This window comes from Capricornis sumatraensis, chromosome 11 (genome assembly GCF_032405125.1).
Source record: "Capricornis sumatraensis isolate serow.1 chromosome 11, serow.2, whole genome shotgun sequence".
NCBI lineage: Eukaryota > Metazoa > Chordata > Mammalia > Artiodactyla > Bovidae > Capricornis > Capricornis sumatraensis.
In genome coordinates this window covers 66,264,952-66,281,495 of record NC_091079.1, presented here as the reverse complement: position 1 = coordinate 66,281,495, position 16,544 = coordinate 66,264,952, and the positions used below count along the sequence as shown (strand labels likewise).

Sequence of the window (16,544 nt, the reverse complement as noted above, 5' to 3'; positions counted from 1 at the left end):
ATTGAGAGGTACAAGCTGTTATACATAAAGTAAATAGTTCAGTTCAGTTCAGTTGTTCAGTTGTGTCTGACTCTTTGCGACCCCATGAACTGCAGCATGCCAGGCCTCCCTGTCCATCACCAACTCCCGGAGTTCACTCAAACTCATGTCCATCGAGTCGGTGATGCCATCCAGCCATCTCATCCTGTGTCATCCCCTTCTCCTCCTGCCCCCAATCCCTCCCAGTATCAGAATCTTTTCCAATGAGTCAACTCTTCCCATGAGGTGGCCAAAGTACTGGAGTTTCAGCTTTAGCATCAGTCCTTCCAAAGAAATCTCAGGGCTGATCTCCTTCAGAATGGACTGGTTGGATCTCCTTGCAGTCCAAGGGACTCTCAAGAGTCTTCTCCAACACCACACTTCAAAAGCATCAATTCTTCGGCGCTCAGCCTTCTTCACAGTCCAACTCTCACATCCATACATGACCACAGGAAAAACCATAGCCTTGACTAGATGGACCTTTGTTGGCAAAGTAATGTCTCTGCTTTTGAATATGCTATCTAGGTTGGTCATAACTTTCCTTCCAAGGAGTAAGCGTCTTTTAATTTCATGGCTGCAGTCACCATCTGCAGTGATTTTGGAGCCCCCCAAAGTAAAGTCTGACACTGTTTCCTCATCTATTTCCCATGAAGTGATGGGACCAGATGCCATGATCTTCGTTTTCTCAATGTTGAGCTTTAAGCCAACTTTTTCCCTCTCCTCTTTCATTTTCATCCAGGGGCTTTTTAGTTCCTCTTCACTTTCTGCCATAAGGGTGGTGTCGTCTGCATCTGAGGTTATTGATATTTCTCCCGGCAATCTTGATTCCAGCTTGTGCTTCTTCTAGCCCAGCGTTTCTCATGATGTACTCTGCATAGAAGTTAAATAAGCAGGGTGACAATATACAGTCTTGACGTACTCCTTTTCCTATTTGGAACCAGTCTGTTGTTCCATGTCCAGGTCTAACTGTTGCTTCCTGACCTGCATACAGGTTTCTCAAGAGGCAGGTCAGGTGGTCTGGTATTCCTATCTCTTTCAAAATTGTCCACAGTTTATTGTGATCCACACAGTCAAAGGCTTTGATATAGTCAATAAAGCAGAAATAGATGTTTTTCTGGAACTCTCTTGCTTTTTCAATGATCCAGCAGATGTTGGCAATTTGATCTGTTGCTCTATGTAAAAGGAGGGAGGGTCAAAATTATGGGATGTGCCTGACCACTGACTCATGGAGTGTTTCTAGAGCCTTGTAGGGTTTTAGAGCTGATCTAAAAGGTTGAGTGAAAGATCAAGGTGAGGCTTAAGGAGCTTCTAAGTAAGCAAGCATGCTTTGCTCAGTAGGAAGCTTGAACACTGTCTTATCTTTAAATATTCACGTAAATGTCTCTATTCTGATACTTTTTTTCCTTACTCTTGCCCATAAAATGCAGTTAGAGTGTTGACATACCTTGGAGTTTGCCTCTGTATTTATAGTAAGTTGAGTTGGCAAATGAAACTCATTTTCATGAAGCCTCTGAAACCTTCCCTTTTTACTATTTTACAGTGCTGGCAAGTTGTAAATGTTTTGTGGCAGAATTAAGAGTTTCTAAACACATTTTACCCTTTGCGTCTCATTATTTCATCTCTTAATAACTTTCAATCATTTAAGCACCTGTTTAAATTAAAATCCCTCAGGAAAACAGCAAGGGCAGGCAGCAATTAATCTGCTTTAAAAATTTGCTGAAAATTACTTAGTAACATGAAGCATAATGAACTAGCATTTTATGAAAGCAACAAGAAAGGGTCTCATCCTAGTACTAAAATTCATCCACACTTCTGCTTTGTAAATGACTTAGTGAAGTGCCGTGCAGCCTCTTTCCTTTGGTGGGGAGGTGGAGCATTAATGTTTCATGAGTCTTGGGGAGATTAAGGTGGTTCACAGATTCTCTGTGCATGTATGTCTGTGTGCTTGTATCCCTAGAGATCCTGGGGGCCCTGCTATCCATCCTGTGCATCTGGGTGCTGACAGGCGTGCTGGTGTACCTGGCGTGTGAACGCCTGCTGTACCCTGATTACCAGATCCAGGCGACTCTGATGATCATTGTTTCGAGCTGTGCAGCGGCAGCCGACATTATGTAAGTGGCCCCGCACGCTGCCCATGAAGCTTGTCAGGACAGAGATTTGTGCTGGTTTTGTTGTTGTTACTGCTTGTTTCTAATTCCCCCACTGGTGAGGATGGTCGAGACCTGACAGTGTTCAAACGGCTCTACGACCGAAGATCAGGCTGCTTGTGCTAGTTAATGTGCATTTTAATATCCACTTCTAATAGCTATCATCTTGAGTGCTTCCTCTGCGCCAGCGACTGCTAAGATCTTTTGATCTACATTATCAAGCTCAATGTGCACACCACAAATACTTTACAGATTAGGAAACAGAACCTCAGTAAGGTTAAATAAATTGCCAATGAGGTAGTGCAGAGGAGGATTTGAAGATAGATCCACCAAACCCAGAATTGAGCTTCTAGCCATTCTACTCTCTCACACAAATGAAACAGTTCCACGTGGGATGTGACTTACCCCTCTCCTGTTTTTGTTACATGAACACATTATGGGTTCCCAGAGACCTGGGTTGGAAAGGGTCATAAATTTTGTTTACTTCAGCCCCTTTCTACTTTTGAATTCCCTTTTGCAATATCCCCATAAAATGGTTATTAGTTTCATATATATTTTAACAGAATAACAGGGAATTTATTTCTCTCAAGAGCAACCTATCTTATCTTTGTATCATTATGACTGCATGAACATTCTTCCTTAAACTGTGTTAGCTATATTCTTTCTTTAGTTTCCATCTATTGGTCCATTCTCTTATCCAGGCAGTCTTAAATCATTCTCATAGGACACCTGATCATTGCCATATTGATCTGGTCTTCTTAGATGAACTGTTTGATTACTCATGACAATGGGGAGTTGAGGCCAGGACTTTGACCCTTTTTGGTTGATTTGCTCTTTCCTATTTGACAGTCTGATTTGGGGTAACCTTACTTAAAACTCTGTTATCTATCTACCTACCTACCTACCATCGATGGCAGACCCAATAACGACCCTTCAGGGGTTTCCACATTCTAACCCTTGGAACTCCTGAATATGCAATTTACATGGGAAGAGAAACTTTGCAAATGTTGTTAAGGATGGATCTTGAGATGGGCAGATTATCCTGGATTATCCAAACAGGCCCAACACAACCACAAAAATCCTTAAAAGAGGGAAGCATAAGGTCAGAGGGCAGAGAAGATGATGCATTGCTGACTTTGAAGATAGAGGAAAGGGCCTGGAGTCAGTGAACAGAAGTGACCTCTAGAAGCTGGAAAAGGTAAGAAAATGAATTTCCCCCTGGAACCTCCAGAAGGAATGCGGTCCTGCCCACTTTCTAACCTCCAGAACGATAAGATAATACATTTATGTTGTTCTAAGCCACAAAGGCTTTGTGGTAACTTGTTATGGCAGCAACAGGAAACCCAGATACCATCTATGTATCCCCTGTCTTGCGATGAAACATGATACATGCAATCAGGTAGGTTCATGCATAAAAGTAGACAGAGAGCAGAGTGGCATTGTAAGCATTTTGTTTTTTTAAGAGAGGGTACAAAGGAGTCCTTGGAATTAGAGGAACCTGAGCATGGATACTTGGAATAAGTTCCTCTAGGTACCCTCATATCCTGACCTTGCACCTGCTTTTAGTTCCTTACTTCTTAGTTTGGGACCCATTGCTCAAAATCTTTAAGATGAACAATCAGAAGAGTGGTATTTGATCTTCTGTCGCTGATGAGATCCCTAATTCCACCCAGTTAACTTGGAAATGCATTTCACATTGGCAGTGGGAGAAAAAGTATGGAGAGATCAATACAAGTCTATCACTCCTAGGAGACAAATAAGCCAGGCCACATGTCCTGCTGACTGTCATCATCTTTGCCTAAGAAGAACAATATGTCCCCAGGACAGCAGTAACAATAAAAATATTAATAATTTCCCAGGAGTCATTGTCATATAGGCTGTGTCCATGCTGCCTAAAGATGAAGGTGCACCCAGTTAACTACCACATAAATCTGGCACCTTGATGACTGAGGCTGACTTCCTGAATAGATACCATCCACATTTTCTTTTTACTGCAACTGCTTTCAAACTCTGAGCCTAATATTGCAGGTGAGTTTCATACTTACAAAGACCAGGGAATTGAAAAGCATTGACTTCCCTGCACAAGGAGGTAATTTTTATGGATAAACATACTGAGTGACTAAAATGTTTACTTAGAGAACTGGGATTACAGATTTCAAGTGCTAGATGCTTCACTGTCTGACTACAGAGATATCTGAACCATAATTTGGGAATAAATCTATTCCTTGGGAGCCCAAAATCAGGGCAGAAAGTTCTAACAGAAGTTGCTAAGGGATTCTAGGATGAAGGTTATTGATAGAGCCTTAAGGCTAAACTTTCTCTGCCTGAAACATTTCCTCCTCTCCTAGCCCATTTAACTCTAGTATAACCTTTCAAACCCAACTCAATTGCTTTGTCTGTCTAACTAAATCAGACTCCCTTGCTGTACTATCTGTAGCACCAGTTCTTAATAGGCTCAGGATAATTAGAATTTTCCATTTATGTGTGTCTTTTTAGAATCTCCGCCATCTCCATCATACTTAGAGTTATAATGGGGAGGGGCCATGTCTGTTTTCACCATTACGCTCCAAGTATTAAACAGTGCCTGGCATATAAAATCCCTAAATAAGTTTTTTTTTTTAATATAAAATGAGTAAAAGAATGAATGACTATGGGATGAGCATACATGGCAGGCCTAGAAACTGCCAGGCATACACGGCTGTCTGAAGAACTTTAAATGGTAGCTTCTAATAGAAGGTGAATTTCTGCTCAAACATTAACAATATAAAACCTGTAGATTATGTAATGATCAAATCTTGATGAATAGAAGTCACTCTGCTTTGTGACGATGGCCTGAGATTTAATACACACTTTACCTGCAAACAGACTGGGGTATGTGGCACTGAAAAATTATTTTTTTACACCTTTGTTCCAAAATGCTCAGAAAGTGTTTCTAGGCAAAACATAAGAGATATTACTCCTAATGTAGATAAACAGAATTGGGTACATAATTTATAGGGCCCACTACTGATCTCTTAGAATTGGATTAGAGATGTTAAATTTTGCAATATGTTATACACATATAAAACATTTATATACATGAATATATTGCAGGTTTGATAAATAGCTATGTATTTACATAAGCACATTACTTTCATCATTGGCCATTAGGGAATTATTCACATTTCAAGTTCTAGTGGAAATGAATAAAATTGAGTAAAATAAAAGTTTAAAAAATTCAACCTTGATGAAATTCACTGCTTATTTTGTTGTATTGCTTTTTGCTGCTTTTTGCATTTGAAACTAGCACATTTAATTAAGCTCCCACCAAAGCTCAGCTTTAAGTCTAGCTCGGTAGACACTTGATAAATGATATTTCCCCTCCTCCTTGTCAAATACTTGGCATTTACCTAATAGATGTTACTCTCTAGTTTTAAAATGAAACTAGTAGCATTAAACTGGGCTTCCCTGGTAGTTCAGCTGGTAAATAATCTGTCTGCAATGCAGTAGACCCTGGTTTGATTTCTGGGTCAGAAGATCCCTGGAGAAGGGATAGGCTACCCACTCCAGTATTCCTGGGCTTCCCTGGTGGCTCAGAGGGTAAAGAATCTGCCTGCTATGCGCGAGACTTGTGTTCGATCCTTGGGTTGGAAAGATCTCCAGGAGGACATGGCAACCCACCCCAGTATTCTTGTCTGGAGAATCCCCATGGACAGAGGAGCCTGGCGGGCTATAGTCCATGGGGTCACAAAGAGTCGGACATGACTGAGTGACTAAGCGCAGCACAGCATTAATTAGAAAGAGAAAATGATATGAATCTTCAATGTCTGTCCTTGTGTGAAAATTTTAAAATTCTGTGATACCCCTGTGTTCAAAATTACTCCAAAAGAGTCCATTATAAAGCAGCAATGTTTCAATCCTTTGCCATTTTGGATAACACAGGCTGTCGTCAACATGATACTGCAAAGATTTTTAAGGGTTAATCTCATGTGTGCCAAGGACATTGTTTTTTCTTTCAGACTAAGTATGATTTTACACCAGAAACACCCTGCCCACAGTCACAAAGAAGTGCAAGCCAATGCCAGTGTCAGAGCTGCTTTTGTACACACCGTTGGAGATCTATTTCAGAGCATCAGTGTGTTAACCAGTGCGCTTATTATTTACTTTAAGGTGAGTATGTCGGAGTCAACTCCCTGTTCCAGTGACTTTATAGACTAGGTGGTACGTGATCTGGCCCTCCATTATTACTTTAAATGGGGGTGGACTGCCGATTTGCCTACACGAATTACTTTACAAGGTGCAAACAAACAAACATTCAAAGCTGATTTTCCTAATTCATAAGAGCAATGTCTTTAACTATACGGCTGCCAGTCTTTTAAGAAAGCAGTTCTTTTGTCCTGGGGTTAAGGTGGACAGCAACAGAACCATGAAAAACGTAGGATTCTTGGGTTATAAGCAACAGAAAAGGTCTCTAGCTCACTTAAGCAAAACACAGATTCATTGATTGAAATTTATTAGAGGTACTCCTCTAAGAAAGCAAGGTAGAAATAAGGGAAACTTTTGGTATGCAGATTTCAGAAACTATCCAATTTCTGTCCCAGGCATCATGCTGAAATGAATGTACCTGTGTGCGTGCATGCTCAGTCACTCAGTGGTGCCCAACTCTTTGCAACTCTATGAACCTTAGCCCACCAGGCTCCTCGGTCCAAAGGATTTTCCAGGCAAGAATACTAGAGTGGGTTGCCATTTCCTCCTCCAGTGGATCTTTCCAACCCAGGGATCAAATCCACGTCTCCTGCATTGGAGGTGAATTCCTTATTACTGAGCCACTTGGGAAGCCTGAAATGAATGTGATTCAGCTAATGTTTTTCCTCTTCTTGTCACTCTGCTGAAAATTCATGTTTCCAGGAAATGGAACCCAATTGATGTAGACTGCATCTTGTATCTTTTGCTTGGCTGGGGAGGGTAGAGCCATTGACTGACTCTTCCACAATGGGAGGGAGAGAACTTCTTTTCCAAAAGAACTGTGTTAATGGAAACCTGGAGTAGATCTGGGTGAGGCTCTGACCCTAAACAAATATTCACTATAGCTCCCTGTTTGGTAATTAGTTCAGTCAGTTCAGTCACTCAGTCGTGTCCGACTCTTTGCGACCCCATGAATCGCAGCACGCCAGGCCTCCCTGTCCATCGCCAACTCCCGGAATTCAGTCAGACTCACGTCCATCGAGTCAATGATGCCATCCAGCCATCTCATCCTCTGTCGTCCCCTTCTCCTCCTGCCCTCAATCCCTCCCAGCATCACAGAGTCTTTTCCAATGAGTCAACTCTTTGCATGAGGTGGCCAAAGTACTGGAGTTTCAGCCTTAGCATCAGTCCTTCCAAAGAAATCCCAGGGCTGATCTCCTTCAGAATTGACTGGTTGGATCTCTTTGCAGTCCAAGGGACTCTCAAGAGTCTGCTCCAACACCACACTTCAAAAGCATCAATTCTTCGGTGCTCAGCTTTCTTCACAGTCCAACTCTCATATCCATACGTGACTACTGGAGAAACCATAGCCTTGACTAGACAGACCTTAGTTGGCAAAGTAATATCTCTGCTTTTGAATATGCTATCTAGGTTGCTCATAACTTTTCTTCCAAGGAGTAAGTGTCTTTTAATTTTATGGCTGCGATCACCATCTGCAGTGATTTTGGAGCCCCCAAAAATAAAGTCTGACACTGTTTCCACTCTTTCCCCATCTATTTCCCATGAAGTGAAGTGTTTGGTAATAACAAGAACTAAAAGAGGTGGGTGAGGGCAGAGGTACAGGCAGGCGGGTAGTGGAGGAGAGGGGCATTTATCTCTGTCCATTTGCATCATGACTGTCCATTTAGCAGCGACTCTATTGTTTTACTAAAAAACTAAAACATGTAAACAAAAATTACAAAGACATGTCTGAATTCAACTGAGTAAATCCTCACTGAAAGCTTTAAGTTTAAGGCAAAATTGTTCGAGTTGTACAGGTGAGTAGAGTTTGAGAGTACTCTTATCAAGGTCACCCTGGCCGAGTTTCTTGGAAGTAATGAGGCACAAAGTTTTCTGTGGCACAGAACTTCATCAAGGGCAGAATAGCAAATGTTTCACCCTGAGGCCAAGGGCTCCAGTGGTGATAGAGCGTGAGAACGAGGCCTCAGTGTATACTTTTTGGACTGTATCAAAGATGCCCACCTTGAGTCTATAACATACTTAAGAGAGAAAGACATAAACTGACCCCATCTGCCAAGACCAAGCTCTGGCTGTACGTTGGTCACATGCAACCTCTGAGCAGATGATGCCCTTTCTTATCATAATTAGGGCTGAAAAGTCATTGAATACTGTGCCCATATGTGCATATTTTCGTCTATCCTCTCTACTTCCATTAATTTGAGAGACATTAAATAAGGCCTTTTGAGGGAGCACTCAAGGATATCTCTCCTCTTACTTTTTTTTTTATCTTCATTTAAAAAAAATTAGCAGCACTGGCTTTTCCTGAGCTGAAAGAATAGCATTGAAACATGTATCTAACCATATGTAAAATGGAGTGCAAGTTCAATGCATGAAGCACACTGAAAGTCAGTGCACTGGGAAAACCCAGAGGGATGGGGTGGGGAGGGAGGGGGGGAGGAAGGTTCAGGATGGGGGACACATGTACACCTGAGGCTGATTCATGTTGATGTGTGGCAAAAACCACCCCAATATTGCAATGTAATTAGCCTCCAATTAAAATAAATACATTAATTAAAAAAATTTGGCAGCACTGGCTTTTCATTGCAGTGAGCAGGCTTTCTGTAGTTGCGCTGCGTGGTCTTAGTTGCTCCATAGCATGTGGGATCTTAGTTACCTGACCAGGGATCAAACCTTAGTCCCCAACACTGGAAGGTAGCCACTGGGAAAATCCCTCTCCTTACTTCTTAAATTGTAGGGAGAGCATGTCTTCTGGTCTCCCTTTCTTTAATCATTGAGAGTTGAAAGCTTAGAAGGATTATGCCTTTAGGAAGTCTTGTCTCTGATTTGGATGGTAAGTGTCAGGAGGGTGAACGGGTGACAGGAAAGGAAGGGAGTGTGGGGGTTTCCTTATTTTATCAATCAGACTTTCTGCAGGGGAGGCCTGGATTCAAAGAACTGAAATTCCTTTTTTTTCTAGCCAGAGTATAAGATAGCAGACCCAATCTGCACATTCGTCTTTTCTGGCCTGGTTTTGGCCAGCACCGTCACTATCTTAAGGACTTCTCCATCTTACTCATGGAAGGTAGGAGTGATTTTCATATTATTTCCAGCATGTGTGTTTTCTCTTCCCTATAACCACAAAAGGAAATGTCCTCAAGGCATGCTCACTGTGAGCCTGCATTATAAGGAAAATGTAAGCTTATAAGGAATTTTTATGAATCTAAGTACTATGAGTTTTATTGATATGGGAATAAATAAAAAAGAATTGGCTATTTCTTCTCTAGCAATTATCATATCATATGGCATAGTATAAAAGCAATATGTACAAATACTAGAGATAAACAGCGAGGGAGAAACCGCAAAATTATACGTTTATTCCTAAATACATGAAAATTACCTAAGAAAGATTGTGCAACTCTGTCTCTTGGGCAGCATTATAACTACTATGATACTGAGAAGGTAAAATGCTTGTTAGACTAGGCCAGCAGTTCTCAGACATTAGTGGCATCAGAACCACTTGCAGGGTCTGTTAAAACAGACTGTGAGGCCCACCAGACAGCTCCTGAGACAGTACTCCTGGATGGGATGGGGCCTTAGAAATCTGAATTTTAACAAGATGTTGATGCTACTGCCACAGTGAAACAGGAAATGGACTCAAAGTCCTTGTGTGACAAGTGAACGCCCTCGCTTGGCAGGGGACAGTGTATTTGTTTAGGTCCCAGATGATTCCACCTCCTGTCCTGGGGGCTGAGTGCCGAGCTGCAGCTGTTGCTGCTTTTACAGAAGCTATTGAAAAGAGACAAATGCATATACAATTTAGGATGACTATATTTGGTGTTCTCTCTCAGTACAGCTCTTCTCTCATGATTATCTTTTTTTTAATGTAAGGAAAAGTGTAGCTAATTATTGAAATTCCTATCAGATAGGCAGATAACTCCTACATGAAATATACTTATTTTTGAGTTAGGTTTTCAAATTAGGTTAGCATAAAATGATATTTGTACTTGATAAATTTAAATATATGTGTGTGTGTGTATGTGCTGTGTGCCTAGTTGCTCAGTCACGTCTGACTCTGCAACCCCACGGACTGTAGCCTGCCAGGCTCCTCTGTTTGTGGAATTCAGGCAAGAATACTGAAGAGGGTTTCCATGCCCTCCTCCAGAGGATCTTCCAAACCCAGGAATCAAACCCAGGTCTCTTGCAAGGCAGGCCGATTCTTTACTGTCTAAGCCACCAGGGAAGCCCAAGAATACTGGCGTGGGTAGCCTATTTGTTATCCAGGGGATCTTCCTAACCCAGGAGTAGAATCAGGATCTCCTGCATTGTAGGTGGATTCTTTACCATCTGAGAAACCCTATATATATATGGGTTTCCCTTGTACACATACATACACATATATGTGTATGTATGCTTTTCCATATAAAGGCATACATACACATATATGTGTAAATGGAGAGGCATAAAATGATAAGACTTCTCCCCATTTTTTCACCTGTAAATTCTCAATCTTATTCTTCAACCCTAACATCTACTAATAAGGTAAAAGGTGACATGCTGCTGCTGCTGCTGCTAAATCTCTTCAGTCATGTCCGACTGTGTGCAACCCCAGAGACGGCAGCCCACCAGGCTCCCCTGTCCCTGGGATTCTCCAGGCAAGAACACTGGAGTGGGTTGCCATTTCCTTCTCCAATGCATGAAAGTGAAAACTGAAAGTGAAGTCGCTCAGTTGTGTCCGACTCCTAGTGACACCATGGACTGCAGCCCACCAGGCCCCTCCATCCATGGGATTTTCCAGGCAAGAGTACTGGAGTGGGTTGCCATTGCCTTATATCTTTCCAAAAACATCTATGCATTTACACATATATGTATATGTAATAAAACACACACACACACACACATACACATGTGTATGCTGTTGCTAAGTTGTTTCTGACTCTTTTGCAACCCCATCCCAAGCAAGAGTACAGGAGTGGGTTACCATTCCCGTGTCCAGGGGATCTTTCCAACCTAGGGATTGAACCTATGTCTCCTGCTTGACAGACAGATTATTTACCACCAAGCCACCAGGGAAACCCTAAATATGTGTATACATATGTATGTCTATATACATGAGTGTGTGTGTGTATATATATATAGTGTATGTGTATACGTCTTTTTTTCATCAAACAAGATTATACATGTATTTTGTTCTGCACCTTGTTTTTTTCAACTAGGAATCTTTCCATATTAGTAAATACATAGATAACCTCTTTCTTTTTCATGGGTACAAAGTATTCTATTGTTAGCATCCACTTGCTTATTGATGGACATTACAAATAATGCTTCAATTATATTCTTAGCACTTATATATGTGGAATAATTCCTAGACATGTATTGCTGTTTCAGAAGTTACGGACCTTTTAAAATTTGATAGATACTGTCATTTCTACCAAAGAGACCATATCAGTTTTTTTTTCCCACCAACAGTGTAGGAGAGTGCTCATTTCTTCCCAACCTCACCATCACTGTATATTATCAAACTGTTGATTCTCCTATAATCTGATAGGTGATTATATTATATCTTATTGATTGTATATGTGAATCTTTAATTATGAAACCTAGTGAGTGATTTTTCATATACCTATTAGCCTGGGTAATTATTTTTTTTGAACACTAATTTGGGTATTTTTCTGGATGCATTAATAGTTTTGCAGGCTCTCCATCAGAAAGAAAAAGGTTTCTAGGATGTGATGAACACTGAGGTCCACGGGAACATGTCCTCTTGCTTGTCAGTATTATTTCATAGAGGAAAATAAATAGGAGTAGACTTGCATTCTCCATAAAAGTAAAGTGATAAAAGGAGGCAAGAGAAAACGAGGTAGTGGGGTCCTGACTTCGTCTCAAGAGCCCCAGATGAATGACAGCATAAGGCCAAAGGAGACTCTCCAGGGATGGCACACTAGACGTAATTGTCACCTTTGGGTTACAATACCTGGGGTCTAGTGTTTACAGAACACTTCACACCCAGAGGAGGGATCTTAGAGTCTGGCATCCCACTTACCCATGTGGCCTTACAAATTCTTCTTAACCCTTCTGACTCCCAATTTCTTCTCCAGTCAAACAAGTCTAGCACTGATTAGATCTTAAGTTTTATAACTATTAAATAAGATCATTACTAGAAAGTGCTTAGCACAAACCTTGACCTATATAGTAGGTTCTCAATAAAGGTGCTAATATTATTAATTATTTTATTATTGTGTAACATTTTCACGCATGACTACATGCACTTTCTATGGCTAATCTGAGACAAGAATTTCTTTGTTTCTAATACCCCAAGTTTGTGGAGCTCATAGAGTAAAAAATCATGTTGACCAGCTGTTTGTTCTACGAAAAGATATTAAATGGGATAAAACTAAACTCATACTGTACTGAATTTTAAGTTAGCTCCAAGGAGGGAATCCCTATGAGCAAGGTTCTTAAATCCTGAAAAAGGAGGATTAAGGATTCCCTATTCCCTTTAAAAAAGTGGTTCTAATCTGGCAGCTCATTACAATCATCTGGGAAGCTTTTGAAAAATACTTATGCCCAGGCCCTAGACCCAGAGATCTTGATAGATCTCTTGATAGATCCTGACAGATTTAATACAAGCTAGCTTTTTTTTTTTTTAACGTGGGCAAGCTTGAGAACCACTTAAAAGTAGGGCTTCCCAGTAGCTTGTAAATACTGGTGCAATGGTTCTCTACTTTGGCTCTGTTAGAATCAACAATTGAGGTAACAAAATACTGATGCTGGTCTTCTCCCCAGAATATCTGATTTAATTGGTCTTGGGTCTAACTTGGTCATTGGGATTTCTTAAATCTCTAGTGATACTAATGTGCTTGCAAGGTCAAGAGCCACTCTGAAAGCATATGGATTTCAGAGCCTCATCCAGAGATGTTTTCTTTAGGAGAATTTTAATAGAGCCAAGGCATATTTATTTACAACCAACACACGAGGTGTTTGTGTTGTTTGTATATAATTGAAGTGGAAGCTAAAAAGTGTTCATCCTCAGAAAACTTTTCTACAGAATCCTCTTTGGGTCATCTTTAGTTGACAGAGATTTACCTATCGCATCAAATGGCTTTACCACTGTGGTGCTAATTGAGTTGATTTTTTAAAAATTCGTATATCAACCTGATACCTTTTATGATTTTAACCAACCATTGACTTGGTTTTTCTCTCTGTAGCCAGCCAAACCAAATGTCCTTATATTTTCAAACCCTATCATCTATGTGACAATCCTTGCAATGTTTGAAAACAGTGATTCTACTTCCCTTCACCTTCCCACATCCAGGTAGAGACACTCCAGTTCCTTCAGCCCCAAAACATAGCTGACTGGCTGCCAAACTCCCCACCTTCACGCATGTCCCACACTATTCCTCTAGAAACAACAACGACAGTCAAACTACTACATTCTGCGGCTTGAATAGTAAACCCTTACTACTGCACTTAAAATGATAGAAATTCTACAGACAGAATAATGAGATGGTATTATAACATTAGGATCTCCTCTTATCATAGTTTGCTAAGGGACTGGTTAGATGACTAACAATTGTATAGTATTAGAGTTTACCAAAGACAGATGTTTTCTGAGATGTTTTCAGAGTCCCCAAAGGACACTGTTAACTACATATTGCTTTTATTATGCCTATTTTACTATGAATATTCTGAGGATTAGAGAAGTTCCAAGTGCTGGGTAAAATTCACAATAGTTGTAGTCAGAATGCCAACCCAAGATTATTCAATACCAAATCCCATGGGATTCCACTTTGCTTTCCAGATAATTACAAACGTAATTGGGGGAAATAATGCACTCTGGAAGTGAAGGGTGATGACTGTCTTGATGGCTGCAGAGTAAAATCTGCAAATGCTCTTTGTGAACCTGTAGCTGATGGCAAAACCTTTGAAACAGGTGAACCTGCTTTCGTAAACATTTGAAAAGAGAAACCACAGATGGAGAGGGCAAGGTAGTATTTTAGTAAGGACTTTGCAGCCCCAGTTAGTCTTTGCATTGAGCCATATTTCACGAGATACCCTACTAACCCCGGCCTCCTGTTTTCTCCTCTTGGCAGGTGTGCCAAAGCACCTGAGCTACAATGGTGTGAAAGAGCTCATCTTAGCAGTGGATGGGGTGCTGTCTGTGCACAGCTTGCATGTCTGGTCGCTAACAATGAACCAAGTGATTCTCTCTGTTCACGTTGCTGCAGGTCAGTGAGTTTGTAAACATCCTGGACAAAAATTCAGTCATATCCTATAACGTCAGGAATTTCCCTCCTTTTGGTAGAGCCGCCCTGAGTGTCTGTTGCATGCCAAAACAATTGCAATGTGTTTTGTGTGACCAAGGACCTTTGAAACCCCCTTCCCCGTGCCAATGTCGTCATGGCAACAGTGCTACTTAGGACCACCCTGGAGGTGGAAGGTAGCGGTTTAGAGAGTAGAACAAAAGGATAAAACACCACCCAAGCTTCAAGGCCTTAAATTCTTTTTGACACGATGTCCTATTGGTTAAAGGAGTGGAATGAATTTAACAAGAAACCTTCACTGATTATCTTTGGTGTGTGAGATGTTTCACCCTAGCATCAAAGAGAGAAAGGCGAAGGAGACACAGGTCCCATTCTTAAGATTCCAAAAAGGTAAAAGATATACTAGTCAGAATTAATGGTGGTTCCTTTACTGGATGGTTAGCAATTCTGTAACCATGTGAGATAACTCTCGGGATGTGAGGTTTACCCTAAAAAACTACTTTGTCAAGTAGAAGGTGATTTTGCTCATGATACATCCTAGGGCTGAGAAAATGGTCAATGGCTCGGGAGACAGCTCAGACCAAGAATGATATATTAGGCTGCTGAGAAATAACTCATGAAGTTACTCAGAGGCAGGATACAGGAAGAGTCATTGGAGGACTGTGCTTTCTCAGACATCCTCATCTCAGCTGAGAGGCTTGGATCTGGCTGCAGGGAATTTACAGCCTCCCCTACACCAATATTTCACTGCAAATGGAAGGATCTAGTAAACACTCAGGTTACTATGGAGGGAACTTCACAGCCTCCTGATACCTTTTGGGAAAAGAGAAAAAGACGGCAGAGAGGGCTGCTGCTCTAAATGTTTGCTGGCTCTTGTCACCATCCTTGAGATAAATTGTGATTATATATAAGGGTGAAAACTCAGAGAACCCAGGGAGCCAGTGATCAGGGCTGTATTAGAAATAGTAATTCTGACTTGACTTTTTCATGGCTTATCTCCTCTGTCACACTCAGCCCCTAGGGACGCCAGACCCCAGAGAGAACTAACTGTGGGCAGGAAGTTCGCATAGTGACAGGGTGCTTTGCAGCCATGTCTGTGTAAGTGTAGCTGATTGTCAGAGCCATCACGGCTCCTTTCGACTGCACTGCCTGTGCCCTACCCCAGCAGCAGAGACAAAGTACTTGAAGCCGGAGATGAGCCGTCGCCCCATGTGTGCAATCAGTGCCAATCTCTCTCAGTTCTTTATCAACAGCAGCCAGCCGGGAGAGCCAGGTGGTTCGGAGAGAAATTGCGAAAGTCCTCAGCAGTCGCTTTCCTGTGCACTCACTCACCATTCAGATGGAGCTGCCAGTCGACCAGGATCCCGCCTGCCTTTTATGCGAAGACCCTCAGGACTAGCCAGTTGCTCTGCCAGCTCCCCAGGTTTGACAGGCCACTGCGTGCTGCTCCACAGTTTCTAAGAAACCAACAGAAGAAATCTGAGAAACTCATGATACAGTACGATGCACACTGTAGCTCCATCCCCCATAAATGAAATCGTGCTTAGATTCATCAGTCAATTGGATTCTCCACCCATCGGGAGCTGTGTTCATTCTAGAAATGTATGTATAGATTATTCCTGACTGGGGCTGAAATAACAGTTGTTTATAACCACAGGTAATAGAAAGTTCACCTCCCTTCAGTAACGCATCCCAAGGCTGAGCAGGCAAAGCTGAACTCAGGAAGGAGTCTTACCAGGAATCAGTGGCAAGGAAAGAGTCACAAAAATTTTTCCAAAACATGAAAAGCAAAAGTAAGGAGAGCTGAGTCAGGGGTAAAAGCGAATTTGGAGGCCCAGTATTCTTGCTAAAGAATCCTGTGGACAGAAGAGCTTAGCAGGCTACAGTCCATGGGATTGCAAGAGCCGAACATGACCAAGCACACAAGTATGTCTGCATGGCTCTTTTGATATGT

General features: G+C 41.5%; 1 protein-coding gene across 1 annotated transcript in view; it reads left to right on the top strand.

The window, feature by feature from the left end:
* The window catches only part of SLC30A8 (solute carrier family 30 member 8), a 41,419-nt gene extending 25,430 nt beyond the window's left edge, over window positions 1-15,989 (top strand). Inside the window, 6 exon segments of the mRNA XM_068984047.1 lie at window positions 1,976-2,129; window positions 6,164-6,314; window positions 9,307-9,376; window positions 9,379-9,411; window positions 14,420-14,554; window positions 15,844-15,989. Of these exon segments, the coding sequence (XP_068840148.1) occupies window positions 1,976-2,129; window positions 6,164-6,314; window positions 9,307-9,376; window positions 9,379-9,411; window positions 14,420-14,554; window positions 15,844-15,989 (689 nt within the window).
* Window positions 15,990-16,544: the final 555 nt, after the last annotated feature.